This window comes from Sorex araneus, chromosome 5, assembly GCF_027595985.1.
Source record: "Sorex araneus isolate mSorAra2 chromosome 5, mSorAra2.pri, whole genome shotgun sequence".
NCBI classification, from domain to species: domain Eukaryota; kingdom Metazoa; phylum Chordata; class Mammalia; order Eulipotyphla; family Soricidae; genus Sorex; species Sorex araneus.
The window spans coordinates 153,129,783-153,157,472 of NC_073306.1; the positions used below are offsets into that span (position 1 = coordinate 153,129,783).

A 27,690-nucleotide genomic window follows, 5' to 3' on the forward strand; every position below is an offset into this window, starting at 1 on the left:
CGTGTATTTATATATTTTGTGTATAATAACTGTATCAACAATTTATACATTTAATATATATGGATAAATAGAACACATTTATAAATATATATGCTATTCATGAGTGAGGTCATCTGATACTTGATTTTCTGCTTCTAAGATTTTTTTTTTAGTATGAGAACCTCTAATTCCTTCCTCGTTGTAACAAATAGATATCATCTTATAGTTGAGTAGTAGTATATTATTTTTATACACTACAACTCTACCTACTCATCTGTCTTTGGGCTTTTGGGTTATTTCCATGTCTTGGATATTGTAAACTGCTGCAGTGTATATAGGTATGTAATACCAAATATTTTGTGTTTGATTTTAGAATGATGCTGAAACACTACAGAAGTGCCTTATTTTGTGCTATGAACTCTTAAAGAAGATGTCTGCTTCAACAGGCATTGGTGCAACTATGAACGGCCTCATTGAGTCTTTGGTATGCTGGGGACTTTGGAGCATTTATTTTAGCTCATTCCTTTGACTATTTTCCTGGGGATTCAAAAGCATGAAAAGAAAATAATTTTAACATTTTCTAAATAAATGGTTGCAAAAAGGTGTGTATGTAATACATATAATGGCTACTTATTGTGGGGATTAAATTAAGATAACGCACTTAAAAGGTTGAAGACTTGTTGGATATGTTACTGTGATTCCTTTAGGAAATTTGAAGATACTAAGCTGGGAAAAGATGGATTTTTTTAAGATGAGTATTTAGGTAATATGGTTACAGTAGTGTTTATGGGTTTGTTACAGAAAGCTGTTGCCCCTTTACCATCATCAAAGTGTTCAAGATCCTCCACCACTATCCTTACATCACTTCTAGTCTGCCTGAAAAAATTTTTATTATGAGAATTGTAAGAGAAAACACTAAAGCACATCTGCTTTGTTTAATACATTGACAGCAGTGCAGGTACCAGTGGCTCAAACTTGAATATGGGCTTAAAAAACCAAACTACAGTGCCAGTGCAATGTGTTAATGTCTAGTAATCCTTCAGATGCAGACACCATTGTACTGACCACAGGGGCATAAATATTGCAGAACTCTAGAGCTTGCTTTGCATGCGGCCAACCCGGGTTCGACTCCCGGCATCCCATATGGTCCCCTGAGCACCGCCAGGGGTAGTTCCTGAGTGCAGAGCCAGAAGTGACCCCTGTGCATCGCTGGGTCTCACCCAAAAAGAAAACAAATAAAATAATTAAACTAATTCTACTTAAAATTTTGAACATAACTACTAAAATAACAAAATTACACGTGGTTTGTGGATGAGACGATACTGCTCTAGAGTTCTGCAATATTTACGCCCCTGTGGTCAGTACAATGGTGTCTGCATCTGGAGGATTACTGGACATTAACACATTGCACTGGCACTGTCTTGGTCTTAGCGGCAGCGGTGGCCACTGCTAGGAAAGTGTCAGTGATCTCTGAGTTGCATTGTGCTTTGTGCTTTGAGCACTGAGACAAGGCGTTGGATAGAGCAGTGAACAGAGAGGGGGAGCGTGCGCTAAGAGCAGGCTGGGAAGGCGTGCAGTGAGGGTGTGCAGGTCGTGTGAAGGGGCGCTGGCTTGCTTCTGTGAGCACTGGAAGCCTTCGCTCCGTTTTACTAGGCGGTCAAGTATCTTTTTTTCAGACCATGGGTCACACTCTGGCTCCATTCTTCCGTTCTGCTGTTGCATTCAGCAGGGTAGTCTTCAGTCTATTTTTTTTGAGGGGGGGGCTCACACCCGGCGATGCACAGGGGCCACTCCTGGCTCTGCACTCAGGAATTACCCCAGGCGGTGCTTAGGCGACCATATGGAATGCTGGGAATCGAACCCGGGTTGGCCGCGTGCAAGGGCCTACCCGCTGTGCTATTAGTCCAGCCCCCTGGTCTTTTTTTTTTTTTAATTGAAAATTGACTTTTTTGAGTTACTAGAAAATATGGAAATGAAATAGATTTGCAAGTCACATAGAAATGTTCACTTGACCTTATTTTTAAATATATTGTCCTGCTCAAAATTATTTTAACTTCTAATTCATTTTAGATTCTTCCTGGGATAACAAATATTCATCCTGTCGTAAGAAATTTGGCTGTTTTATGTTTGGGATGCTGTGGACTACAGAATCAAGATTTTGCAAGTAAACACTTTGTATTACTATTACAGGTAGGTTTTATTTTATTTTATTTTTAATTTGTAGACAAAAGATGAAACGTCAGTTATTTAAGTTACTTTACAATTTTTCATTTTGGGGGGCCACACCTAGCTGTTATCAGGAGCTTCCTCCTGGCTCTGCTCATTGATAACCCTGGGTCAGCAAACGGGGGGTAGAAGGAGCTTTCCTCACAATACTGAGGTCAGGCATGCAGCAAAGATGTTCGCTTTCTTTCGTCACTACTATTCAGAAAAGCTTTCTATGAGGCCATTACACATTTCTTGCAGAGTTGATTTGGATTGGACAAATGTCTTTAGCTGATTTCTTGTCTAGGAATATTTATATTATTCCCTCAAATCTGAGTGACAGTTCTCACCACAGGAGCCAGACAAGGAAAAGAAATCAAAGGCATCTAAATGGGAAAACAAGTTCAGTTGCCACTTATTTGCAGGTGACTTAATGTTCATAGGAGACCCTAAGGAGTCCACTGAAAAACTGTTAGAAACAAACCAATTACGTCAAGTAGTAGCAGGCTACAAAAAACAGTGCATAAAAAGTCAATTGCATTTCTAAATGCAAGTGGTGACCTAGAAGAGAAAGAATTAGAAAAAACAACCCCATATAAAAAAAATGTTTTAGAACCTCACATATATGTAGGAGTCAATAAACACTGTGAAAAACTTTGCCATTGAAAATTATATGTCGGGAGGGCGTTTGCCTTGTACGCAGCCAACCTGGGTTCGATCCCCGGCACCCTTGTCACCCAAGCACCACCAGGAGTGATTCCTGAGCACAGGGCCAGGAGTGACCCCATGAGCATTGCTGGGTGTGGCCCAAAAACTTAAAAAAAAAAAAAAGAAAAGAAAAACAGAAAATCATATGTCATTGTTGAAAGCAGTGGGAGAAGATACCAGAAAATAATATTCCATGTGTACAAATTTGAGGAATTAATCAAAATGCCCACACTGCCTAAAGTATTGTACAGTAACAACATAATTCGTATAAAAATTTTGATGAAATTCCTCAAGGACTTACATAAACTAATAAAATGTATGTGGAATCATAACCACCCAAATTTCTAAAGTTATTCTGAGGGAAAATATGGGGTGGGTGGTATTGCGTTTTCTGGCTTTAAAATGTACAGTGGCGGGGCTGGAGAGATAGCACAGCGGGTAGGGCGTTTGCCTTGCACGCGGCCGACCCAGGTTCGAATCCCAGCATCCCATATGGTCCCCTGAGCATCGCCAGGAGTAATTCCTGAGTGCAGAGCCAGGAGTAACCAACCCCTGTGCATCGCCGGGTGTGACCCAAAAAGCAAAAAAAAAAAATAAATAAATAAAAAAATAAAAAAAAATAAAATGTACAGTGGCACTACAGTGATCAAAACGATGTGGTATGGGGGCCGGAGTGATAGCACAGTGGGTAGGGCGTTTGCCTTGCACGCGGCTGACCCGGGTTTGATCCCCAGCATCCCATACGGTCCCCCAAGCACTGCCAGGAGCAATTCCTGAGTGCAAAGCCAGGAGTAACCCCTGAGCATCGCTGGGTGTGACCCAAAAAGAAAAAAAGAAAAAAAAAACAATGATATGGTACTGGAATTGAAAAAAAGCTTATGGTTGGACAGGACAATTTTTTTTAAGGAACAAATCATACAGTTTAACTTCCTATAGTTCTGGGGACATTTTTGCTTTGGGGCTACCCTGTTGTTCAGGGTGCTCAGGGGACCATAAATAGTGCTGGACAATCAGCAGAACTGGGGTTGGCCACATACAGGACACTTAACAGGCTCTACTATCGCTCTGGCTTTTTTTTTTTTTTTTCTTTAACTCGGGAAATTTTTCTTTAAATGTTATGCTACAAATAAAGTAATAACTTTAAAATGGGCGTTTTAATTATATTTCTGGAAAATGTTTTATGTAGACTTGACAGTTGTTGACAATAGACTAAAGATAGTGATTTTTTTGGTTTTTGTTTCTGGGCCACACCCACTAGTGCACAGGGTTTACTCTTGGCTCTGTGCTCAGGAATCACTCCTAGTGGTGCTTGGGGGACCATATGGGGTGCCAGGGATTGAACTCTGGTCAGATGTGCAAGGCATGTGCCCTAACTACTATGCTATTGCTTTGTCCCCTAGAAAATTAACAATTTCATGTTACAAACAACTGAGTTTTGTGTGTTGGTTTTAGGTTTTGCAAATTGATGATGTGGCAGTGAAAATAAGTGCTTTAAAGGCAGTCTTTGACCAGCTGATGACATATGGAATTGAACCATTTAAAACTAAAAAAGTCAGTACCCTTCAAAGTGAAGGTGACGAAGTGAATGGTGATGAAGTAAAAGAACCAGAAGAACCCGAAGAAGAGACTCAGACAGCAAAGAATGTGCTGAAGCTCCTTTCCGATTTCTTAGACAGTGAGGTAAGAAATTGCCTTTTATGAAATGCCATTTTCAGATTATATATGTTTATGCTATTGATACTATCTACTTTAGTACTGAAGTTTAAGCTTGACCTTTTAAATATTTGCTTTTGAATATCATAACTAAACTTTCATTTATATAACTAGTTTTTCATATCAAGTTATATATGAAGAAAGCATAAAGAAAATTAAAGTGGCTTAGCTGATGTTGCTATTATTCTTCCATTTTTCTTGTTCTATGGACATTCTTTCCCCAAAGTTGTTATGAAGTAAAGAATAACTTTACAGGGGGCTGGAGTGATAGCACAACGAGTAGGACGTGTGCCTTGCACTCGGGCGACCCAGGTTCGATTCCCAGCATCCCATATGGTCCCCTGAGCACCGCCAGGAGTGATTCCTGAGTGCAAAGCCAGGAGTAACTGCTGTGCAATGCCAGGTGTGACCCAAAAAGCAAAAACAAAAAACAACAAAAAAAAAACAATAACTTTACAGTGGGTTGGCAAAAGGTCTAAGGGTATGCGATTTCATCTCATTCTTTAAGGTCTGTGGAACTACATTTTTTTAGGGGAGGGGCAGGGTGTGAGATCCATCAGTGCTCAGGGCTTAATACCTGGCTCAGTGCTCAAGATCCATCCTGGCAGGGCTCAGGGGACCTTACAGCATGCCAGGGATCAAGCCATCAAACCAGGGTTGGCCACATGCAAGACAAATGTCCTGTCTGCTATACTAATGCTCCAACCCCTGAACTACATTCTTATAGTGTATATAATTTACTTGTAAATGAATTCTTTTATTCTTTTTTATTTTGGGCTACACCCTCAGTACTCAGGGCTTACTCCTATCTTTGAGCTCAGGGATCGCTTCTGGTGGGCTTGGGGGACCATATGAGGTGCTGGGGACCGAACCTGGGTCAGCTGCATGCAAGGCAAGCACCCCACCATCGTTGCAGCCATGTGATTTTCGGGTGTTTTTTTTTTCTCCAGTATTCTGTTTATAGGTGATATCATGCATATCTGGCTATTTCATTTAACATAGTACACTCACGGTCAATCCATATTGCACATCATAGCATTTGCTTTTTTCTCATGAAAAATAACGTCTACATGTCCATCACGTAGACATATATTTTACCCTTTCTTTTGACTATCTACTCAATCAACACTATTGAATTGCTAGATTACATGGCACTTCTGTTACTTCCTTGCGCAATCTTCATACTGTTTTGCATAGTTAATTTGCTTTCTGTTTACTGACTTACATTCTCTCCCACCAGGATGCAAGGGTAGCCTTTCACTGCATGCTGGCTAACCTTGCCTTTGTTGAAAGCCAGTAGATTGAGGTGATGGTGGTTTTGATTTGCATGATGATTCCTGTATTGAGTACTTTTCATGTCACTTGTCGGCCATATGTGTGTCTTGGAAACAGGCACTTCCTCTTTTGCATTTTGTTGTTGTTGTTTGATGGCCACACCTGGTGGTGCTGGTGCTCAGAATTTACTCCCGGCTCTATGCTCTGGGATCACTTTTGGCTGTGATTGGGGAACTGTATGGGCTGCCAGAGATGGAGACCAATAGGCCACTTGCACGGCAAGTGCCTTACCCATGCTGCCATCTCTCTAGCCCCTCCCAGCTCCTCCTTTACCTGCTAGCACCCAGTTTTATCTCAGATCATTACTTGGAAGATTGCTCTTTTCCCACTGAATTATTCTGGTGCCATCCTCTGGGTTTATTTCTGGACTCTGGGTTCTATCCCATAGTCCTTATCTGTGCACCCTCGGTGCTGCTGAGGTGCTGCGGGGCTGGGCATTCCTGGGTCACTTTGGGGCATGTGGGAGTCTCCAGAGCTGCACCCTGTGAGCGTCTGGAGCCCGGTGCTGGGATTGAGCTGGGGTCAGTGCAGGGCCTGGCCCCTCACCCTTGCACTCTTCTTGGGCACACTCTTTCTATTTGTGTAACTTTGTGATAAGTTTTGAAATTTGGGAACTGAGTTCTTCCCTTTTATTTTCGTTTCCAGTATTATTTTTTGACTATTTGGAACTCCCTTGTAAACTCTTTCTGATTTTGAGGATTGACATTTCCTCTTCTTTCTTTTCTCCTTTTCCTTTGTCTTGCTTTGGGCCACACCCAGTGGTGCTCAGGGATCACTCCTGGTGGGTCTCAGGGCCATGTGTGGTACCAGAGATTGAACCTGGGTTGACTGCATGCAAGGCAAGTGCCTGACCCCCTGTATTATCTCTGTCACTGTCATTGTCATCCTGTTGCTCATCGATTTGTTCGAGCGGGCACCAGTAACGTCTCTCATTGAGAGACTTATTGTTACTGTTTTTGGCATATCCAATAAGCCACGGGTAGCTTGCCAGGCTCTGCCGTGTGGGCGAGATACACTTGGTAGCTTGCCAGGCTCTCCGAGAGGGGCGAAAGAATCGAACACGGGTCGGTCGCATGAAAGGCGAATGCCCTACCGCTGTGCTATCGCTCCAGCGTATTATCTCTAGCTTGGCTTTTCCATTTTTACCAGAAAACCCAAAGTAAATTGGAATGCTGATGAAAGATTGCTTTTCGTATGTGCAGGGGCAGGGGTTGCTTTATATGGCTTCAGCGGTAGGTATGTGGATCACATGTGTGGGCTCCTGAGTCTGACCCTCAGCACCTCATGCCTCACAGAATTCTGCTGGTGTAGCCCAAGTCCCAAACTTCAGTGCTTTCTTCTTTCCCCAGTAGGTGGGGCTGTGGCTTTATTCTGAGGGTCCGTAAGCGCAGGCGCCTGGAGCAGCTGCCACTGTGTCTGTGGGGAGGGCAGGGCAGGGAGTGGCCAAAGGGGTCAGCTGCCTCCCTGCACAGTTTTGAAGTCTGGGTGTCATGTGCCTCAGTTACTTGGCCTAAATGTGAGTTTTGACTGTGGACTGTCACTGTATCTACAGGCCCCGGCACATGGCCAGTGGTGGTCAGTAGTGGGGCCTGCAGTGGGAGGGGATTTCTCTCTTGCCCTCTCACTGGACCCCCTCTCTTACCTTTCCACCCCACACCCCCATTGTTTCCAGGGTCAGGCCCCAGTGATGGGGCGAGGATGTGGTCAGTCCTCCGGGCTCTGTGCTTGGAGGTCCCTCTTGGCCGCGCTGACCTGATCTGCCCGAGGCTGCCTGTGCTCAGCCCTTTGAGCCCTTCCTCTGGTTTAGAACTCTCTGTTTGGGGACCACCTGGGCCTCCCCCCCACTGTCACTGCATTTCCCTCTCCAAAGCCCTAGCTGGCCAACAGCTCTGCTGTGCCCGTGCCCCCTCCCGCTTAGGGAGCCCCCAAACACCCACTTTCCATCACGCAGATCCCCGGATCTCTCCAGTATCCTGGGAGTGAGTAGCAGAGGAGTCTAATCTTTGCTTATCTGTAGTTGAACTATTAGTTATAAGTTTATTCATTTGTTTTGGTTTGGGGCCACAATCGGCGAAGCTCAGGGCTTGTTCTTGAGTCTGAGCTCGGGATAGCTCCTGGCGGTGTGCCATAGGGGTGCCAGAGATCGACCAGGGCCGGCTGCCTGCAAGACCAGCATCCTGCTGCGGTGCTGTTCCTTGGGCTCCGTATTGGTAACAAGTCTCATTGGAGAAGTACCGGAAGCTGGCATGCTGAACTCGTCATCCTGTAACAGTGACTCAGTCCATTTCTGTTTCAGGAAGAAAGATGCCTGTTCTTATAAAAACATATATGTGAGATACATATTTAAAAATCATTTATTTTTATAAAGTTGTTCATGATGATTTGTTACATTCAGTATTCCAACACCAATACCATCACCGTTAAACCTTCCCACCACCATTATTCCCAATTTTCTAAACCACCACTCTAACTTGCCCCAATAGCAGGTCCTAAATAATTTATTTTATATGCTTATTATGAATAATTTGCTAAAAATGATCAAAAAACGGTTTCCTTAGAGGAAAGTGCGTGAAAATTGTTTCTCACCCTGGAGCCATTAAGCCCTTGTATAAGAGATGACTAACATGTTGTGTTTTCTTAATCGATATTGGTTGCCTTCTGCTTTACATCCATCCAATGTGGTGTCTACTCCTTGTATAACAGTGGTGTAGTTTTGGAGATGTCACTCCAGGAATTCTGAAAATTTGAATGGGGTGATACAGCTAGATTTAAATTTTTAATTGGATGGTGTCTTTGGGGTTTGAAGGAATCTCTTGTTTGCTGATCTCTTTCGAGATTTATTTATGAGTCTCTGGATATGGCCAGCTAGTGAGCTTATTTGGCAATAGCCAGAGTCAGTTCGTGGATGTGACTGCCAGACTCCCAGAAAAACGCACGGGTGGATGGAGGTAGCCCACCCCCAATTCCTGTTAGAGCCTGGAGGTTTTGGTCAACAAACCCCAAGTACCTGAGGTTTTCAGCAGATTCATTCCTGGATGAGCTTGCCAATAGCATGGCAGCAACTGGAGTGTGGAGGTTTCTGGTTGCTGGGACTCTGTTTGGGTAGGTGGTGAGCTCACCCACCCGTTCCGGGGTGCCCTGGATGAGACTCAGCTTGGTACAGGGCCCAGAAACATCTCTCCAGTTACATTTTAAAGTGTCAGTGTGTTAAATTCTCTAATCCAATGGCAGAGACATAGGATGGATTGATGAAAACAAGGCCCAACTCTGTTATATCTATAAGAGACTCACTTTTGATCCAAGGCCATCATTTAGTAACCAAAAGAGTTGTCTGTCCTAATAGGAACATGTTGAGTTACTAGCATAGGTATCCTGTTTCTGTTCGGGCATTGTGCTGTGGTGGTGTTTATGCTGCATATGTAAGGAAACTATTGCATACAAAGCTGTTAGACATGAAATAGATGAAATTTGTTTGGGACTTTTTTTTTTTTCCATGTCAATTTAATTTTTAGGACAGTAGAGACAAGGGCCAGGAGGATCTCTCTGCAGTTTGGACGCCTGCCTCATGTGCGGGGGGAGAAGGCAGTTGGGATGGGGAAGGGACCACTAAGTCAGTGATGGTTGGAGGGATCATTCGGGTTGGGAGATGTGTGCTGAAAGTAACTAAGGACCAAACATGATGGCCTCTGAGTATCTGTTGCAAAGCATGATGCCCTAAGTAGAGAGAGAGTAAGAAGGAAGGTGCCTGCTGCAGAGGCAGGGGGAGGAGTGGGGTGGGGCTGGCAGGAGGGATACCGGGGACATTGTGGGGAGGGATGGGTGTTGGATCATTGTAAGACTTAGAACCAAGAAAGCTTTGTAACTATAGCTCACAGTGATTCAATTAGAAAATTAATAAAAAAACAGTATGTTAATTTTTAACTAAAGTAGATTCTGTGACTTGGATTTGATGGTTTTTTTGTTTTTGTTTTTTTTTTTTTTTTGGGGCCACATCCAGTGATGCCCAGGAGTTCACTCCTGGCAGTGCTTGGAGGACCACATGGGATGTGGGGATCAAACCCAGGTTGGCTGTGTGCAAGGCAAACGCCCACCTGCTTCACTGTCGCTCTAGCCCCGGACTTAATGTTTTAATGACCACAAAACCAAAGCTTTGGCCATTAGTAACAGTCCTTTACTAGTTTCACAAAAATTGCTCTTGGGTCCCAGCTGCAGTTCCCGCCGTTCCACTTTAGATGGATCGCCACCGCGCCTGCGGGTGGTCGGCCGGCTCTGCGGGAGGGGCGCTGTGCAGGCGTTCTCGGGGCTCCTTGGGGGCAGTGCTCTGCTTGTGGAGCTTGGAGAGGTTTTTACTCTCTGGCTCGTCTCACTTTGGCTGCTGGTGTCTAGTTTGCGGGCTGGTTCTTCGCTTCAGTCATGAACTTGAGTCGAGGGCCAGTTACGTGTTGTCACTGTAGCTCTGGATCGGAAGTGCTGAGTTCACGAGGTGTGTGCAAAGCACGTGCCTGTGCGGGCCTCCACAGTTGTTTATCTTAGCACTCCCGTTTTTTCCTGGGGCTGGGAAATATTTTGGAAATACTGTATTCATTCATCCACTGTTTTCACTTATACCCCTCATTTAGACTTACTTTTCATTCCTAGGATGACTCTGTTGCTTTTCTAGATTTTTCATTGTCACTGTCATCCAGTTGCTCATGATTTGTTCGAGCGGGCACCAGTAACGTCTCTCATTGTGAAACATATTGTTACTGGTTTTGGCCTATCCAGTACGCTACAGGTAGCTTACCAGGCTCTGCCGTGTGGGCTCCATATTCTCGGTAGCTTGCCGGGCTCTCCGAGAGGGGCAGAAAATCGAACACCGGTCAGCCGCGTGAAAGGCAAACGCCCTACCCGCTGTGCTATTGCTCCAGCCCGATTTTTCATTAATACTCTCAAAAACTTATATTGACTCCCTCTCCTGCTTCACTCTATTGGGATTTCTGTACCTAGTTGTCCTGGTCCATGCAGTCTGATCATAAGTAACCTGTGTTCAAGGCTTCCATGTGGCTAGCACTCCTCAGAGCCTTGCATGTGTTTTTCCACCTCTGATTCCTGTGTAAGGATCTTCGTTCTCCCCTAGTCCCCTGTCTTTTTAAATAAGAAGAAAGTGAGGCACAAAGAAGCTAGGTGTGATATATGTTGCAGGTATGTACAGAGGCTTGAATTTAACTCAGACTCAGGAGCCATTGTTTTCAGCTGTCTTTTTTTTTTTTTAATTTTTAAATTTTAACTTCTGTGTGTTGAAGACCACTGTATCCTTAGTCCATTTTCTCTTCTGGGTTTGTTTTGGCTACACGTTAGGAATTCTTTTTCACTCATGCCTTATATTTATATTTAACCTTTATTCATTATATTTATGTACTGCCATTTTCACTTTTGGAACTTTCAATTATAGACACATTCGTCTTATGGTAAGGGGTATTACTGAGCGTTTCCTGCAACAGCCTGTGTAGCATTTAATTGTTTTGATCTCTGAGTTCACAATATTTAATAGGCATTTTGGATCTTGAATTGTAAGAGAATGGAAGATTCATAGCTAAGTTTATGACTTATTTGTAACTGATAAGGCAGCAATAAAGTATTTTTAAGGCAGCTGAGATAGAGAAGGGACCACCTAGTAAAGGATGCTTGAAGGACCCGCTCGGGATGGGAGATGTGTGCTGAAAGTAGACTATAGACCGAACATGATGGCCACTTAATACTTGCATTGCAGACCACAACCCCCCAAAGGAGAGAGTAAAAGGGAATGTGACTGCCACAGAGGTCTGGGGGTTGGTGGGGTGGGGGGGTGGGAGGAATGCTGGGAACATTGGTGGTGGAGAACGGGCACCGGTTGATCAAGTACGGGATGCGTACTTGATCACTGTATGACTAAAACGTAAACACGAAAGTTTGTAAGTCTGTAACTGACCTCACGGTGATTCATTACAAAATACGGTCTTTTTAAGTACCTTAAATTTATTAATATAAATGATTTTTGTATACTTCATATAAAAATATTGTAGGATTGGCTGCATTGCATAATTGACAACTTCTCCTAATGAAAGTCACTTTGCTTAGGTGTCTGAACTCAAGACCGGCGCTGCCGAAGGCCTCGCCAAGCTGATGTGCTCGGGGCTCCTGGTCAGCAGCAGGATTCTGTCCAGCCTGATCTTGCTGTGGTACAACCCCATGACCGAAGAGGATGTGCAGTTGCGACATTGCCTGGGCGTCTTCTTCCCCGTGTTCGCTTATGCAAGCAGGTATTTTGTCACCAGCAAATCAGATGAAAGACTCAGAAGTTGGATCTGAAATACCATTTTAACATTGAAGCTCTTTTTCTTCACGTTTTATCAACCTGAGTTTGGTTCTTGTATAGATCAACAGTATTATGCCTGAGGGAATGAATTTTATACAGAAATATTTTAAGTCATGCTCTTTTCCCCACATGCTTTGAAATTATTTTTCATCAGGACAAATCAGGAGTGCTTTGAAGAAGCCTTTCTTCCCACTCTGCAGACATTGGCCAATGCCCCTGCATCTTCTCCGTTAGCCGAAATAGACATCACTAACGTTGCTGAATTGCTTGTAGACTTGACGAGACCAAGTGGGTTAAATCCCCAGGCTCAGAATTCCCAGGACTATCAGGTGGGTCGGTGTGGCAGTCACGGATAGTAAGCAAGTCGCTCGTGTCTTTCTCCTCGATTTCTGCCCCGCACCCCTCCTGCCCTTCCTTCTCTCCCTCTTTCTCCTTCCCTTCTACTCCCCATCTCCCTTTCTTCTGGTTATAAGAGACTGGAGAGAGGGAAGAAGAGGCATTTGCTGTGTTTCTGCTCTGTGTGACTGTCTCTAAGGCACTCACCCCAGCACTCACACTTGGGGTCCCCAGTCCCTGTTGTCCTTGAAATGGAAGCTGTGTGTTGACTTGAGGTTTCTGTTTGGCACAGTGGCACAGAACACAAAGTGAAAATGGTATCTGTCGGCAGATGTGTAGATAATACATACAAGTGAAGTCATGAGTGCTGTCATTAGAGCCCTTCCTTCTGTTGGGAGTGCGGTGTCCAGGGCCACCTCTGTCCAGCTGGTGGGCTGGATTGCAGAGCCTCATCTTCCCGGCCTCGTCCCACCTCACAGTTGTTTTATTTGATTTGGGGCCACACTGAGTTGTGCTCAGGGCTGACTCCTGGCTCACTTCTGGCGGTGCTTGAGGGGACCATACGGGTCGTTTGGGATTGAACCCATGTCAGCTGTGTGCATGGCATGGTCCTTCCCCTCTGTACCATCACTCTGGTCTCATTGCTCACATTTTTGCCGTTGAAGTTACCCAGCAATCATTACCCACACTACCCCTCCCCACTTGCAGTACTGATCATTCTGAATAACGACGTTCTGCGGGACTCATTGAGTCCTGAACTGTTCACTCCTGGCTCTGTACGCAGGAATTACTCCTGGCGGTGCTCAGGGGACCACATGGGATGTTGGGAATCAAATCCGGGTCTGCTGCATGCAAGGCAAACACCCTACATGTTGTGCTATCGCTCCAGCCCCTAAAAAGTAATATATTTTTAATAGTATATTTCATCTAGTGATTTCAGATGCCTGTTAATTTAAAAGTCTTTCTCTTCTACTTTGCATGCTCCCATTCAAGTCACAATATTTACATGGTATTGGAAAGAGAAGATCATAAAGGATGTTAAAGCAAAATATGTATTTCAGTAATTATAATTGCTGGATGCTTTATTAGTTTTTTTATAAGTGATATTGGAACCTTCCAGAAAGTTCGTTCTGAGGAGTCTGAGCGGGACAACCATAGCACAGGGAATGTGGGTTTGGCCCACTCTGAAGTAAGGCTGGGTAAATAATTTAAGGGGGGTTAGAAAAGTTAATAGGATCAGTGTAACTTATTAGGAAGAACAATTTGCAGGTCAGATGATGTGAACTTGTGAGAGGAAAAGAGAATATCAGTAAAAACAGTAGTTAAAACAATCTGTGTCTGAGAGATGAAGCTTGTAGAGAAGAGTAATGGAAAGTAATCGTGGAAAAGAATGGAAACGCCCTCGTAAGGAGCACAGGGGAGTGGGCCGGGCAGTGAGGGGCCCGGGGAACAGGAGCCGCTGCTGCACTCTAGCTCTGCGGCCTTGTGTCGGGCTGGGTCCTCAGACACCGCTGCTGCCCACTGGTGTAGGAGTGGTGACTGTGGCCTGGGCCTGCTGTCTTCGGCCTGGGTCAGCTCTGCAGCAGGAGTCTCTGGCTGACACTCGCAGCTGAAGGGGCTCCATAACAGGGCGAAGGCATTCTGCACTTGGCTTCAGAGCAAGAGACTTGGAAACGTTTGTGACATTTTCACCTGTGTCCCAGACTGTGCTGCGGTTACACTGTCTTCTCAATTTACAAAGAATCTCTTACCTTTTCTTAAATTTTTTTTTTGTTTTTTTAAGGCCTTAACAGTTCATGACAATTTGGCTATGAAAATCTGCAATGAGATCTTGACCTGTCCGAGTTCTCCAGAAATTCGGGTCTATTTGAAAGCCCTGAGTTCTTTGGAACTCAGCAGCCACATCGCTAAAGATATTCTGGTCCTGCTGGACGAGATTCTGGAGGTAAAGCTGTTCCGGTTGCTGCTTGTTTTTGGGCTGCACCACTGGTGCTCAGGGATCGCTCTGGATGTGCGCAGGAGACCGAGCATAAGGGGCCCCACGGATTGAACCCGGGTTAGCCGCATGCGAGGCAAATGCCCTATGTGCTGGGATATCATCTGGCCCCCGATTACTCTTAGGGTATATCAGTATATATGGGGGACAACACCCAGCTATGGGACCAGGCGCACATCTTCATCCAAGTAGAATTCTCATAGCTGTATTAAATGACGCATGTTAGTAGACTGTGCGCTGCTCATGTAACGCACATGTTTTCTTCATTAAGTCTTAGGTTTAGGATTCTGTTGTTGTTGTTGTTGTTGTTGTTGTTTTCCTTTTTGGGTCACACCTGGCATTGCACAGGGCTTACTCCTGGCTCATGCACTCAGGAATAACTCCTGGCGGTGCTCGGGGGACCATATGGGATGCTGGGAATTGAACCCGGGTCGGCCATGTGCAAGGCAAACGCCCTACCCGCTGTGCTATCGTTCCAGCCCCAGGTTTAGGATGGTTTTTAAAGCAGCTTTATATCAGTAAATAACTTTTATGGGGTATTAGAAAATGATTTTTAACAAAATATTAAAATTCCTTCTATTTCAGCAAGTAAATGACAGGACATCTCTGAGAGCTCTGGAGAAGATCAAGAGTAAGTTAGAGCAAGGAAGCAAGGAGCCTGGGGAGCCAACTCTCACAGCGCAGTCTGCCGACACGACCGTGCCCGCTTCCCAGGAAGGAGACGGGAAGGACACAGCACCCGAGGGTCTGAACCTTTCATCTCTATCAGGGATGTTTTCTCTCCTGCTGTGGTGGGCTTTCAGAAACTAAAGAAAGATGTAGTGACAGTGCCCTTGGGAAGTGTGCCACTGAGCAGCAGTGAGTCCACGCTCAGAGCTGTCTGTGCCTCTTCCCTGCGGGATGGCCGTGCACTGTCTTGGCCTTTGTTTCCAGACTTCGCAGTTTTCAAAAAGGAGATGCTAATGGGATTAGCTGTGATTTCTGTTTCATGAGAAATTGACTCGGAAAGATCATTAAAATATTTCATGAGGGGCTGGAGCGAAAGCACAGCGGGGAGGGCGTTTGCCTTGCACATGGCCGACCTGGGTTCGATTCCCAGCATCCCATATGGTCCCCCAAGCACCGCCAGGAATAATTTCTGAGTGTAGAGCCAGGAGTAACCCCTGAGCATCGGGTGTGACCCAAAAAACCCCCCCAAAAAAAATCTCATGAGGCTATTTTTATTTCTTTAGTAGACGAGAGCGAAGACATGTATATGACTCCGCTGAGGAGCACGCGGGCAGGCAGGACTGCGCAGTCTGCTCAGCAGAAGACACACCGAGGTAGGCGGTGGCTTGACTGACTTGACAGAATGTGTCAGCTTGCCCGGCAGTGAACTCCTTTGCTGATTTCTGTATTGTCATGGTCTGGGCGTCTTTAACTTGCAGCCAGCAGGCTCTGCCTTATGCCGGAAAGGTTTCCTAGTGCTGCTGCAGGGCAGTGCCAGAGCCACTCCCCGCAGAGCTCACGTGGGCGTGGGGGTCTGTCGGGCTACACCTGCTGGTGCTGGGGGCAGGGGGCAAGGGGAAGAGGGATGGAACTCGGGGTGTCATGTGCTACTTCTATTTCCCTGACCCCCAGTTGCTGTTGATTAAGAGATAGGGTACAAAAGATTGCAAAGGCGTTTTTGGGTTAAATCAAGATATTCGTTATCAGATGATCAATGGTGACTTTGTTATCCTTGTGTGTCCTGTCCTTTATGTGATTAATTATTTTTGTCCCATCCATTCCCCTAGTATTTTTCTGGGTTTCTGTTTTTCTCTTTTCCTACTTTATTTATTTTCCCCAACATAATTTATTTCCCAAGGGATATCCAACAATAGAGGATTTGTTGGAATAAAGTAAATGTTGACTAATAAGGGATCACTTGGAAAAAAACTGAAATTCAGGATAGTTTTATTGTTTTATTATTTCCTCATTACAAAAGCAATGCATGCTTACTACAGAAGAATCAGAAAATACAGTCAGGCAAACTAATATAAAAGACTAATAAACCCACCCAGGAGCCAACCATTATTTTAATCCTTGAAAAATATTTTTGAGGTCCTTTTTATGAAAATTTTTTAAATGGAATTTGGCCTATGTTTTGTAGCTAATCAATTATTTAGATGCTAATTACTGGATATTGTTCCAAATTAGTCCCATATTGTTGGATGTTTTCTTGGGGATAACTATTAGAAGTTTAAAAACAAATAAGGTCAGGAAAAAACAAGTCTCATGAATTAGTAGGATATATAATTTTTAACCAATAGTCATGCTGAATAATTTGGTTTCGATCATATTGTGCTTGGTCAGATAGTCCATGGGAACACCATGCTTAAAGAAAATGTCTCAAAATGCACTTATATTTGCTACATATTATTTCTTAGCATAAGTGAAGAGTATCAAGGGCCATGATTTTCATACACATTTCTATCAAGAAGCTGTTTTATAACCCAGCATGTTGTTAGTGTCTTAATTCTCAACACTGAAATTTATTTAGGTCACATATTTAACTGGTCGTGTTTATGCTTGACCATTTTACAAGAAGCTGTTACCTCACTGATTAAAGTTGTATTTCTTAAGCACCATCTGTTTATGGACTTAACCTGCATTTCTCACTTAATTTTCACTGGACACACACACTCATGGTATAGCTAAACAGAGGAACCCTAAATATTTGCAATGTGTTTTTGTACATGTTTCCTTCCCCCAAATATTGAAAATATGCCTCCTCATGATTCCATTTCTGTATATTCTCTAGCTCATTAGCAGAGCTCAGGTTCCTTTCCTCCAAGGGTTTGGTGTTTGGAGCAACAGGGGCTGGGACTTAGGAAGGAAGAAATATGTCAAAGAAGGGAGATGGGTTTGGGAACATGGGAAGCCAGTAAGCAGTTGATAATAAGTCACACTTTTTTAAGGACGCAGAAAAGCGACAGCTTCGGCCCGGACGAACAGGAGACGTCAGATTGCTGAGACAGACTCGGAGAGGTAAGCCGGGCATGCTTAGAGGAGGCCATAAGCACTACCTGACGCCTGTCGATGTGTGTCTTGAAAAGGGGAGAAAGTTGCATTTGACGTATAGAAGAGAGAAACTCAATATATCACAACTATAAATACAACTATAAATGATTTGTCTTAGATTTATAGTCTTAAAATTCTGTTACCCAGAGCATTTGACTTCCTATTGCTTGTGCGTTTTTCATGGCCTTCAGCAGGTGGTAGACAGTAGGAGTTCTTTCAGATTGTTTCCTCGTGTTCTTCTAAATTACATGATCTTGTATGATTTTAAAGAAGCAAGATTCTTTGAGATTTAGATTTGCGTTCTCTGCATTTACAGTGATAGAATAAGCTTATCTATAATTTGAATATTTGAAGAATATTTAATAAATGTTTATTATTTTCAATTAAGCCACTGTTGGAGCTGAAAATTTGTAGCTAGATTATTAAGACCTTAATGTGTCTATTCTTAGATAACTTTTAAGTACATACCTTAAAGCTCGACTAATTTTAAAGTATCTTGGAGGAATTTGCTGTCTATAGTGCCTTAAGAATCTGTGACCAAAATCAGGAGAACATACTTGTTTTGCACTTCTTGAATTCCCAGAAACCCTTTATGGAAGTGTAACTGTTCCTGTTAAATTAAAAGCATCATTATAAACAGTTTGCTTTTGTTTTCCAGGTTTTATATGGACATCTAAAAAAGTTTTAAGCTACGCTTTCTATTTTTGGTTTTTGTTTAGGTTTTAGTTTTAAGCTTATTTAATAGAACCAGGATATTGTCATACAGATAGAATGATAGAAAGCAAAAAAGTTTTATTATATATTAACTGTTTTTAAAGCTTGTTTTTAAATTGTTATTTTCAATGTCTGTTTAGTGATTGTGAAGTTCCAGAGCCGGAATCAAAAATGAAGATGAGATTACCAAGAAGAGCCAAATTAGCAGCACTAGAAAAAAGTAGGCTTGACTTTACGTAACATCTCGAGGAAGATCTGAGTTGGGAGAAGAGATGATGGAGGTGTGGTCCTTTCAAAAATATCCTTCAAAAGTATGTTTATTCTTTTCTTTAATAAAGCTACCCTTAAGTCAAAATCAGAAGTCTGATGTCTTGTAGGATTTTCTGCCTAGCATGCATCCACCAGCCTTTGCTGTTCAGTGACGCAACAGGAGGCTTCTGCCATGTGGTCCACAGATGGCAGCCGCACCTGACCCAGAGCTGAGAATCTGATTTCAGCAGGCTCCCGGCTCTGCCTCCTGGAGGCCCTGGCGTCACGGTCAGCTTTGAATAGGTAGTACCTTGTGTCTGAGACACTTATGACCGACTTGGGGCAGATCCAACAGAAATGAAAGTACCTCAGAACACCTTTGGAAAATGACATGTCAAGGGCAAAAGAAGTACTGCCAACTAGATAGAAAAGTTTACTTTTAGGGGAGGGAAAAACCAGTCTAACGAACTGAAGTACCCAGCTTGCAAGTTCAGTTAAAACTGGGGGCTGGACCGATAGCACAGCGGGTAGGGCGTTTGCCTTGCAGGCAGCCGACCCAGGTTCGAATCCCAGCATCCCATATGGTCCCCTGAGCACTGCCAGGAGTAATTCCTGAGTTCAGAGCCAGGAGTAACCCCTGTGCATCACCAGGTGTGACCCAAAAAGCAAAACAAACAAAAAAAGAATAAAACAAAAAAAAAAAAGAATCTGACCAAGTTCAGTTAAAACTTTTGAAAATTATTTTGTGTTCTGGGGAGATGTTCACCTACACATGCTAATCATGGAGTAGCTTTTTGTGTTTTTGGTATAGCCAAGTATTTATTGTGAATAATAGAAATACTTGGTGGGGAAAGAGTGACAAGGAAGTTCTCTATCTACTCTATCATAATTAATGATTACTATTCACTGTTTTATTTCTACAATTGGCACTTGCCTGACATTTGAAACTTAAGGAAACCAGTCTTATTTTTTTTGCTTTTTTGGCCACACTGGAAGTGCTCAGGGCTTATTCCTGCCTCTGAGCTCAATGATCACTCCTGGCAAGACTAGGGGACCACACTGGACACTGGGGATTGAACCAGGTCAGCTCCAAGCAAGGCAAGCACCCTGCCTGCTGTACATGCTCTCACCAGCCCAGAAATCACTCTGTCCACCTGCAGTACCCAGGAAAACACCTTTCTTATTTCTCTGATTATATCATTTTTTCCTTTTATTATTGAGAATAGGAGTACCCTAACATTGGATTATTTTAATAATTGTGCTTTGTTAGGTATATTTACCATATAGGTATAAGGTGGAGCTAAAGTAACATTGTGCTTTTTGGAACCAAATTGCTATATTATACACATGTAAGTGCTTTAGAAGACTCAAAAGTACAAAAGGAGTCTGAAGTTTACAAATAATGCTTATTAAGCAAAAGGAACAGGCATATATGGTTGTAATATAAAACAATATAAATAGATGATTGTTTCACATTTGTTGGCTCTGTGTCTTTTCCTGTGCTTCAAATACCTTGTGGTTTTTTTTTTTTTTTTTAATTAAGTCCCTGTTCTTTAAAATTTGAGAGGAGAAAGGGATAGGGTGAAATAAGCATTTTAAAAATACACCAAAAAATGTGCTATTAGGAAAAGTCTTTAGAAACAAATTAAATCTTAGTTACCTCACAGCTAGGCTCTCCAAAGGAAGGAACCATGATCTTATGTTCATATATGGACCCCAGTACCAAAGCTTCCTTTCTCTGGCATGGAAAAAATAAATTTAAGCACCAAATCTTCTGGCATTCTTACTATTCAAGTTTTCGACACAAACACATAAGCCATTGCTGACGCTATGTTTTGTACTATTAAAGATAAGGAATATTATCCTCTTGATTTTAAGAGACATCCCTTTACACTTCAAAATAAATGGCTAAGATACAGTTAAACCAGTAGATGTAAATTCATTTACCATTTTTCATTTATAACTGGTAACTTAAACTGTTCATGTCTGCAAGAGGCACAGGTTTGCGGAAGAGTAAACATGCAATAATTGTGCCACTGCTCTTAATACCCACACACTTAAATGTTTAAAGGTACAGAAAAAGAACTAATCTGCTCAGATTCTGAATGGAAACATGCTATTGATAAACTATGATCAGCATTTTCTATACATATATAACTTCGAAAGAGAAACTTTCAAGAGATACCTTTGCCTTTTGCCAAACTGCTTCGAGGTAGTTGGTATCCACCAATATACACCTGTTTATGGGTCAGGCCATCACCACAATTACTAGCCTTCTAAATCACAGAATGTGTTTATGTTAAAGCTGTGCACAGAAATAAAACTGGGGACAATTATGTATTTAAACTTGGGTCATAAAAATTCACAAACCATTAAAAAAAGACATCAAAATGCCTTTGTACTGCAAAATTCCACAATGGTTGGATGCAAAATATCTTTAAAAAAAGAATATAATTAATGCAAATGACTTAATATAAAGACAAATCACGGGACTAGAAATATTTCAAGGTCAAGCAAATGCTTATTGTTCAGAAAGAATATTGACGTCCAAAACAAGGGTAGTGCAAGAAGAAGTACTGCGATCTATTTCTCTTCACTTTTGAGATTTTGGTTACGAAGTGTACAGCTCGCGAGAGACGCTGCAGCCAGGCTCCATTCAATGGGACGGTTAAGGCACATCTTAATGGGACTCAAAGGGCAACTTGCTGTGTTTCCATCAGCCAAATTCAACTGCTCATCAGTTTTCATTTGTAGCATGCTGGAAAAAAAAAGTGTTAAAGCACTTTAGTTTTATTTGAACCTCAAAGACACCAACCTTGTAAAGGAAAAGTTGAAGAACTTATTGTTTGGCAATGAGAGCACTCCTCATCCTGTTTTAGCTGCTGTCTTACTGCACTGTGTGGTAAGCCAGGTGCTTGCGGGGTCACTCAACCGGATAAAAACCTTCACTGCAAATACAGATTCTAACAGGATACATAAGAAGTCAGCCCATGGCACTTGGCAAGATTTAATGCCTTTATCCTTTAATCCGGTGTTTCTCGACCTTTGTTCGACTGTGGTGTGGCCCCCTTCTGACTTTGTTCCCTTCCTCTGGCTCCCCAGGTGTACTGGTTAGGCCCCTTAGTCTTATGCTGTAGCCCCCTGGGAACCTGGCTAAAAAATAACAAACATGGCTTTGACTCACCAAAAGACAAGGATTAATCTTTTTCAATGCTTTCATGTTCTAGGTATATTCATCCACACTGTCATTGAGATTTCGTAACCAGGCAAAGTAGGTAGAACTACAATAAGCAATGAAAGCAAATTTGAACTGAGTATAAAAAGGCCCAAAGTTGTTCATCTCCAAGTTGAAGTTGAAATTAGCTCTTGCCCTTTCCCTTATGTTTCTTTATAAGCTCTGTTGAAGATAATAAAACCAGTAGAAACATTTGTCTTCATGGAAGTGCTAAAGTATCTGTATTACACAGTCGCCAGCTCATCAGAACACACCTGGCATCCTGTCCATGGCATGTTTACTATTCTGGTTGCCTATTTGAATGGATTTTGTATTGATGGAAAAGTTTGGGTTTCTATTAAACTGGTCAGTCTTTTAGTCAATGTTATTCCCTTACACACACTTCTCGTCTGCTGACTAACGTGGGTCTCTATCAGTCTCCCCAAGCAGATCCCAGCTGCTCCTGAACTTTGCTCCCACCTAAGGAAACCGCTACCTCTGCTTCCTTCAAAGCCTGGTCCTCGTCCCATGGCATCTCTAGACACTTGTTTAGATTCTAGGTTCTTTACTGTTGCTTCATGTCTATTAAAACTATTGTTTAACTATTGCCTATTGTTCCTTCAATAGTTGAAGGATGTTAATTTTTTTTTATCTCCAGAGAGAAAGTATACAGAATTGTTCAATAAATTTACAAACATTTGCAAATATGCAGAATTAAACACTTGGGTTAGAGTGCTTTGGGGTCACAAATATGAATCCAAGGAAGAATTGGTCTTTTCTACAGGCAATTCTGAGACTGGACAATTTAATAGAAGTCAAGTCACATCTTCATGTGAATCCTTAACTAGCAACTTGCAATATATGAGTTCACATGACACTTAACCAATTAATTGAGATAGGTCTATTTTCCCTAAGCTTTCTCCAACAGATCTAGGGTTCTTATAAATAATGAAACAGTTCTCTAAATTTGGGGGGTGGTGAAAGGACCCACCCTGCAGTGTTCAGGAGTGCCCCTTGGAGACCAGTGCACGGGGGGCCACTTGGGGGTTGGATTGAAGAGTCTTGGCTGTTGTCTTACCCCCTGTGCTATCTTCTCTGGCCTTGCTAAAATTTAAGTGACTTGTTCAGAGTCGTGGTAAGTGGTAACAACATTCAGATTTAAGTATTATTCTCCTGACCTCCCCACAGCTTCAGCCAACTGACTCACACTATTAAGTAAGATTAACCTGTCAGACCAAACTTAGTCAACACTCAGGTCAACATCCAACTGCATTATAAGTCAGGGTTCTAAGTTTTATAGAACTGAAGAATCAAGGTCAGGAGAGAGCTTGAGGAAGCTGGAGCCCAGAGGATTTGGCTCAAGTATCCCCGAGGATAGTGTTCCATGCCCTAAGACCAGAGCAAAAACCAAAACACCAAACCACGGTAGTAGAAAACATCGAAAGTTGTAAGTCACTTTGATTTTTAAAAAAGTTCAAAAAGCCGCTCCAACAGCCACCCACAAATTTGATTGGACTGTAATTATAAGTCATGGCTTGACATGTGACAAACAGACCCAACATGCAACGTTCTAATCAGAAATATCAACTGAGTTTAAAAAGTTGGTTGCTATTATTCGACTAGTCTGTTTGACAAGGTTTTGTTTTGATGTTTTAAGCTAGCAAAGCTGAGATGAGGCTTTTTAAAAGTGTTTGCTCCCTCCAAGGTCTACTGGTGTTCCTATATTTAGTACTTGTATTTTTGAAACATCAAAGTTTTGATGACTACCTTTCTGAGAAACTCCAGATGAGCAATAAAACTCAAGTAGGATGCAAAGGATTCTAGGTAAGGATGCTTGGTACATGGGGTATCAAGTATCATCACTCTCCAGATGGAGAGACAAAGCCACAAAGCAACAACTGGGCACACAAATAATCTTGTTTATGGTTTGACAAAGATGAGAGTACTTCTGTAACTAGTTTTCTTCAATACTTCAAAGACAGGTTTTAAAATTACTTTTCTAGGGCTGTGAGATAATGCAGCATTTATGGTGCCTAGCGCGCATCTACCCAGGCTCAACTCCTGGTCCCACATGGCTCTCAGATCACTGGGTGCAGCCCCAGGGGCCCCCACTGAGCCCAGCCACTGAGCAGTGTCCGAGCCTTGTGCCCCTGTATTGAACTGTCGGCCCAGTTGGCGGAGAAAGGCCTGTAGGGCCCTGCTGACCAGGGCGGGGAGAACTGTAGAATGTATACTCCAGAGTTGGGCATATAAACCCCAGGGGCTTACCAAATGATACATATGCATGCAAAGAAAATACCAAATTGCTTTACAAAAAAGAACTAAACAGTCTCAGTCTAGAGCCAGAGTACGGGGGGGGGGGGTGTTAGGGGCGGGGGTTTGCCTTGCAGGCAGCTGATCCAGGTTTGATCCTTGGCACCCCATATGGTCCTCTGAGCCCTACTAGGAATGACCCTGACCACAGAGCCCGGAAAAAGCTCCGAGCACAGCCAGTTAGGCCTGCACAACCCCCTCCCCCACCCCTTGGAAAGACCAAAAATACCCAATGTCCCCAAACAGTAATGGGGGCGAGTGATCAGTACAGCAGGTAGGGCACTTGCCTGGCACACAGCCAATCCAGATTCAATCATCTGCACCCCAGATCGTCCTAGGCCTGTCAGGAGTGATCCCTGAGCACAGAGCCAGGAGTTAGCCCTGGGCACTTCATGGTGTGGCCCCCAACAAACAGAACGTGTAGTAATACAAAAGTGCTGGACATGATGAACTTGTACAGTTAAGGAAGCTCGTGAGTGTGGAAAGCTTGGGCACTAATGATGTACTGCATAGTAGGAACAAGACAGAAGAGCACCTTCCAAGGAGTCCACAGAAAGAGGGACGAGAAGGGACAGAGAGATGAAAACAGGCAGAGAGAAACGGGAATATATCCATTTTCACAATGTCCTAACAAGATGGACGTGAGCATCTCTGAGAGATCTAGAACTTTCCAGGGCATTTGCATTCTCTTTTCTATACCACCATTTTGTGGAGTACTCACTAGTAAGCACTTTGGGGATACAAAGATAAGGGAAACTGTTCTTGCTTTAAAAAAAAAAATTGCAGTCTAAGGGTTGGACAGACAGAACAGCAGGTAGGACACTTGCCTGTGCGTGGTGGATCTGGGTCTGACCCCAGCGCCATGTGGTTCCTAGAGCACCATCAGGCTTGATCTTTGAGCACAAGGAAGCACTGGGCACTGCCAGGTATGGCCCAGCCAACACCTCCCCAGCCCCCCATAAAACCCCACTAACGTCTAGAGGAACTTTTTACAATTTCATATTTGGAAATTAAGATTTTGACAAAGCCGTTTAATGTCAAAAATTTGTGGTATAATCATACTCGTCTGTATCAAGTGAAAGATTAACACATGTCCCTATTTTTCATGATACACTTTTAAAGCAATGCAAAAAACAATATACTTGCAGAATTAAAAAAAAAAAAGAAACACTAAAATGTTTGTCCATGGACTCAGGATCAGTCGCTGGTTTCCTGGGACTCCTCTGGGGCCTCTCCAGTCTGACCTGAGGTATCCGTGTGTGGCAGTCTGTTCTGTCACTTGCTTTAAACACATTTCGGAGGTTAGTTCATATCTGTACAACAAATACTTTGGGTCTTTAATAGTTTCATAGAATTTCATTCTGTGGGTTTTGTCAGTCTTCAACTGATGGACTTTTGGGTTATTCTGATCTTTAAAAAATAGTAACATATTAAAAATTCTTGGGGCCAGGGTACAGCAGGCAGGTACCCTGCGTGCGGCTGACTGGGTGTGATCCCGGGCACCCTGTATCCCCCAGCACTGCCACAAGCACAACTGTGAGTGGCTCAAAAACAAAACAAAAAGACACACTGGGGCAGAGACTGTCATGCTTTTGAAAGCTACCACAAGACTAATTTTCAGTTTAAGGATTTCATAGAACACATGTACACCCTTAGAAAGGGAGAAGTCAGAGGTTGGATTTCAACAGAGGATTTAAAATTTCAACTATACTGTACCTGAAATCATCCAACTTGACCGTCTTTAACCTAAATTCTGGATATTTGGTATATTTCCCTATTGAATTGTTACCTCTGTTAATTCAGTAGTTCCCTGACAGCCGTGAGGGACCCCTGCACTATCTGTGGGCATGGTGTCATCACAAATATCTCCGACTATGACTGGGCTGTGAAATGCAGAGAGAGAGATCAGAGTGCTTTAGTGAAGCAGAAAGGTGCTTCCTCCAAGACCAAAGATGGGATGGGAGATGGTGCCGAAAGTAGATAATGGACCAAACATGATGATCTCTCAGTGTCTGTGTTGCCTCTGGAGCCTCTCCAGTCTGACCTGAGGTGTCCGTGTGTAGCAATCTGTTCTGTCACTTGCCTTAAACATACATTTCGGAGGTTAGTTCATATGTGTACAACAAATACTTTGAGTCTTTAATAGTTTCATAGAATTTCATTCTGTTGTTTTGTTCTGTCACTTGCTTTAAACATACATTAATGCCATAATGCCCCAAAGTAGAGAGAGAGTATGGGGAATATTGTCCGCCATAGAGGCAGGGGGAGGGTGGGAAAGGGGAGGGCATACCTGGGTATACCCAGGATACTGGTGGTGGGGAATGTGCACTGGTGGAGGGATGGGTGTTTGATCATTGTGTGATTGTAACCCAAACATGAAAGCTTCTAACTATCTCATGGTGATTCAATTAAAAAAAATTGTCCCCACCACCGAGATGTGATCCCGGGGGCCGCATGCATGTGCGGCCTCTCCGCAGCTGTACAAGCGTGAATCCAGACCCAGCAAAGCCTCTTTCGGCGTGAGCAACTCCTCGCAGAATGTCTCCAGCCTGAGAACTAAGCCTCGGCCCCGTGCCCGCCCGGGAGGGGAAAGGTATTTCTCTCTCTCGCCTCTTTCTCTCCGGGGATGAAGGGCGCGGTGGCCGCCATATTAAGACGACCACAGATTGGGTTTTCAAGCCTGCAATTATCTAATATCTGGAAGAAATCTCCCTGGACTTCTTGTTAAAGTACAGAAATTCAAAACCGCGCGGCCGCGCAACCTTATTTGTCTTCACAGTAGGTCTGAATCTAGTGGGGTACTCCTAACAACAATAGTGAGGTTTGTGTTGAAATATTGAATGTAACCAAAGTAAACAGAATGTAAAATGAAACTTATCAGTTACAAGGTAGGGGGTGGGGGGGCGGAATGGGAGGTGTACTGTGTGGGTTTTTTTTTTTTTTTTGGTGGTGGTATATGGGCACTGGTGAAGGGATGGTTGTTTCAGCATTGTATAACTGAGACCTAAGCCCAAAAGCATTGTAATCTTTCACACGGTGATTTAATAAAATAAAATTAAATTTAAAAAAAATTGAAAGAAAACTCACATAAAAGAAATAATTAAAAAAAAAAGAGTGTCTGTCTTTAGGAATTTTGTGGTTTGTGGGGGCCGGAGCCAAATGCAATGGGTAGAAATTTTGTCTCACGTAGCCAAGCCAGGTTTCAACCCTTGACACCCCATATGGTCTCCTGAGCACTGCCAGAAGTGATCCCTGAGTGCAGACCTGGGTGTGGCCCCAACACAGAACAAAAAGAATTTTGAAGTTTGATAGGAAGGCAGGGGAGCAGCAATTTTCATCAGTCCTCCAAATCATGGTGGGGGGAAGAGAGAGCGCGGGGCTTGGTTAAGGTGAGTGCTGCACTCTCCATTCTGATCCCTGGCACCACACGGTCCCTGAGCACTGCCGGTACAGCCCTGGAGGCCCCTGGGCATTCAGGGGTGGCCCAGGCAATCCCTGGCACCACAGGGCACTGAGCAGCACCACGTCCCCTGGCTCCTGCACTGAGCCGCT

General features: G+C 43.3%; 2 protein-coding genes across 5 annotated transcripts in view; one reads left to right on the plus strand and one right to left on the minus strand.

The window, feature by feature from the left end:
- Window positions 1-18,641, plus strand: part of NCAPG (non-SMC condensin I complex subunit G) — a 38,405-nt gene extending 19,764 nt beyond the window's left edge. Inside the window, exons 12-21 of one of the 2 annotated variants that reach the window (XM_055138273.1) lie at window positions 353-463; window positions 2,050-2,169; window positions 4,345-4,572; window positions 12,037-12,218; window positions 12,429-12,603; window positions 14,394-14,555; window positions 15,192-15,351; window positions 15,839-15,928; window positions 17,546-17,615; window positions 18,503-18,641. In XM_055138273.1, coding sequence (XP_054994248.1) covers window positions 353-463; window positions 2,050-2,169; window positions 4,345-4,572; window positions 12,037-12,218; window positions 12,429-12,603; window positions 14,394-14,555; window positions 15,192-15,351; window positions 15,839-15,928; window positions 17,546-17,615; window positions 18,503-18,602 — 1,398 coding nt within the window. In that variant the 3' untranslated portion in view covers window positions 18,603-18,641. The remainder of the gene's footprint in view (window positions 1-352; window positions 464-2,049; window positions 2,170-4,344; window positions 4,573-12,036; window positions 12,219-12,428; window positions 12,604-14,393; window positions 14,556-15,191; window positions 15,352-15,838; window positions 15,929-17,545; window positions 17,616-18,502) is intronic. The other variant, XM_055138274.1, reaches the window with a different exon arrangement.
- A 2,539-nt stretch (window positions 18,642-21,180) lies between these two features.
- LCORL (ligand dependent nuclear receptor corepressor like) overlaps window positions 21,181-27,690 on the minus strand; it is a 155,125-nt gene continuing 148,615 nt past the window's right edge. For 2 of the 3 annotated variants that reach the window (XM_055138271.1, XM_055138268.1), the window contains one exon: window positions 21,214-21,369. In XM_055138271.1, coding sequence (XP_054994246.1) covers window positions 21,356-21,369 — 14 coding nt within the window. In that variant the 3' untranslated portion in view covers window positions 21,214-21,355. Of the gene's footprint in view, window positions 21,370-27,690 lie in introns of all 3 variants that reach the window. The other variant, XM_055138267.1, reaches the window with a different exon arrangement.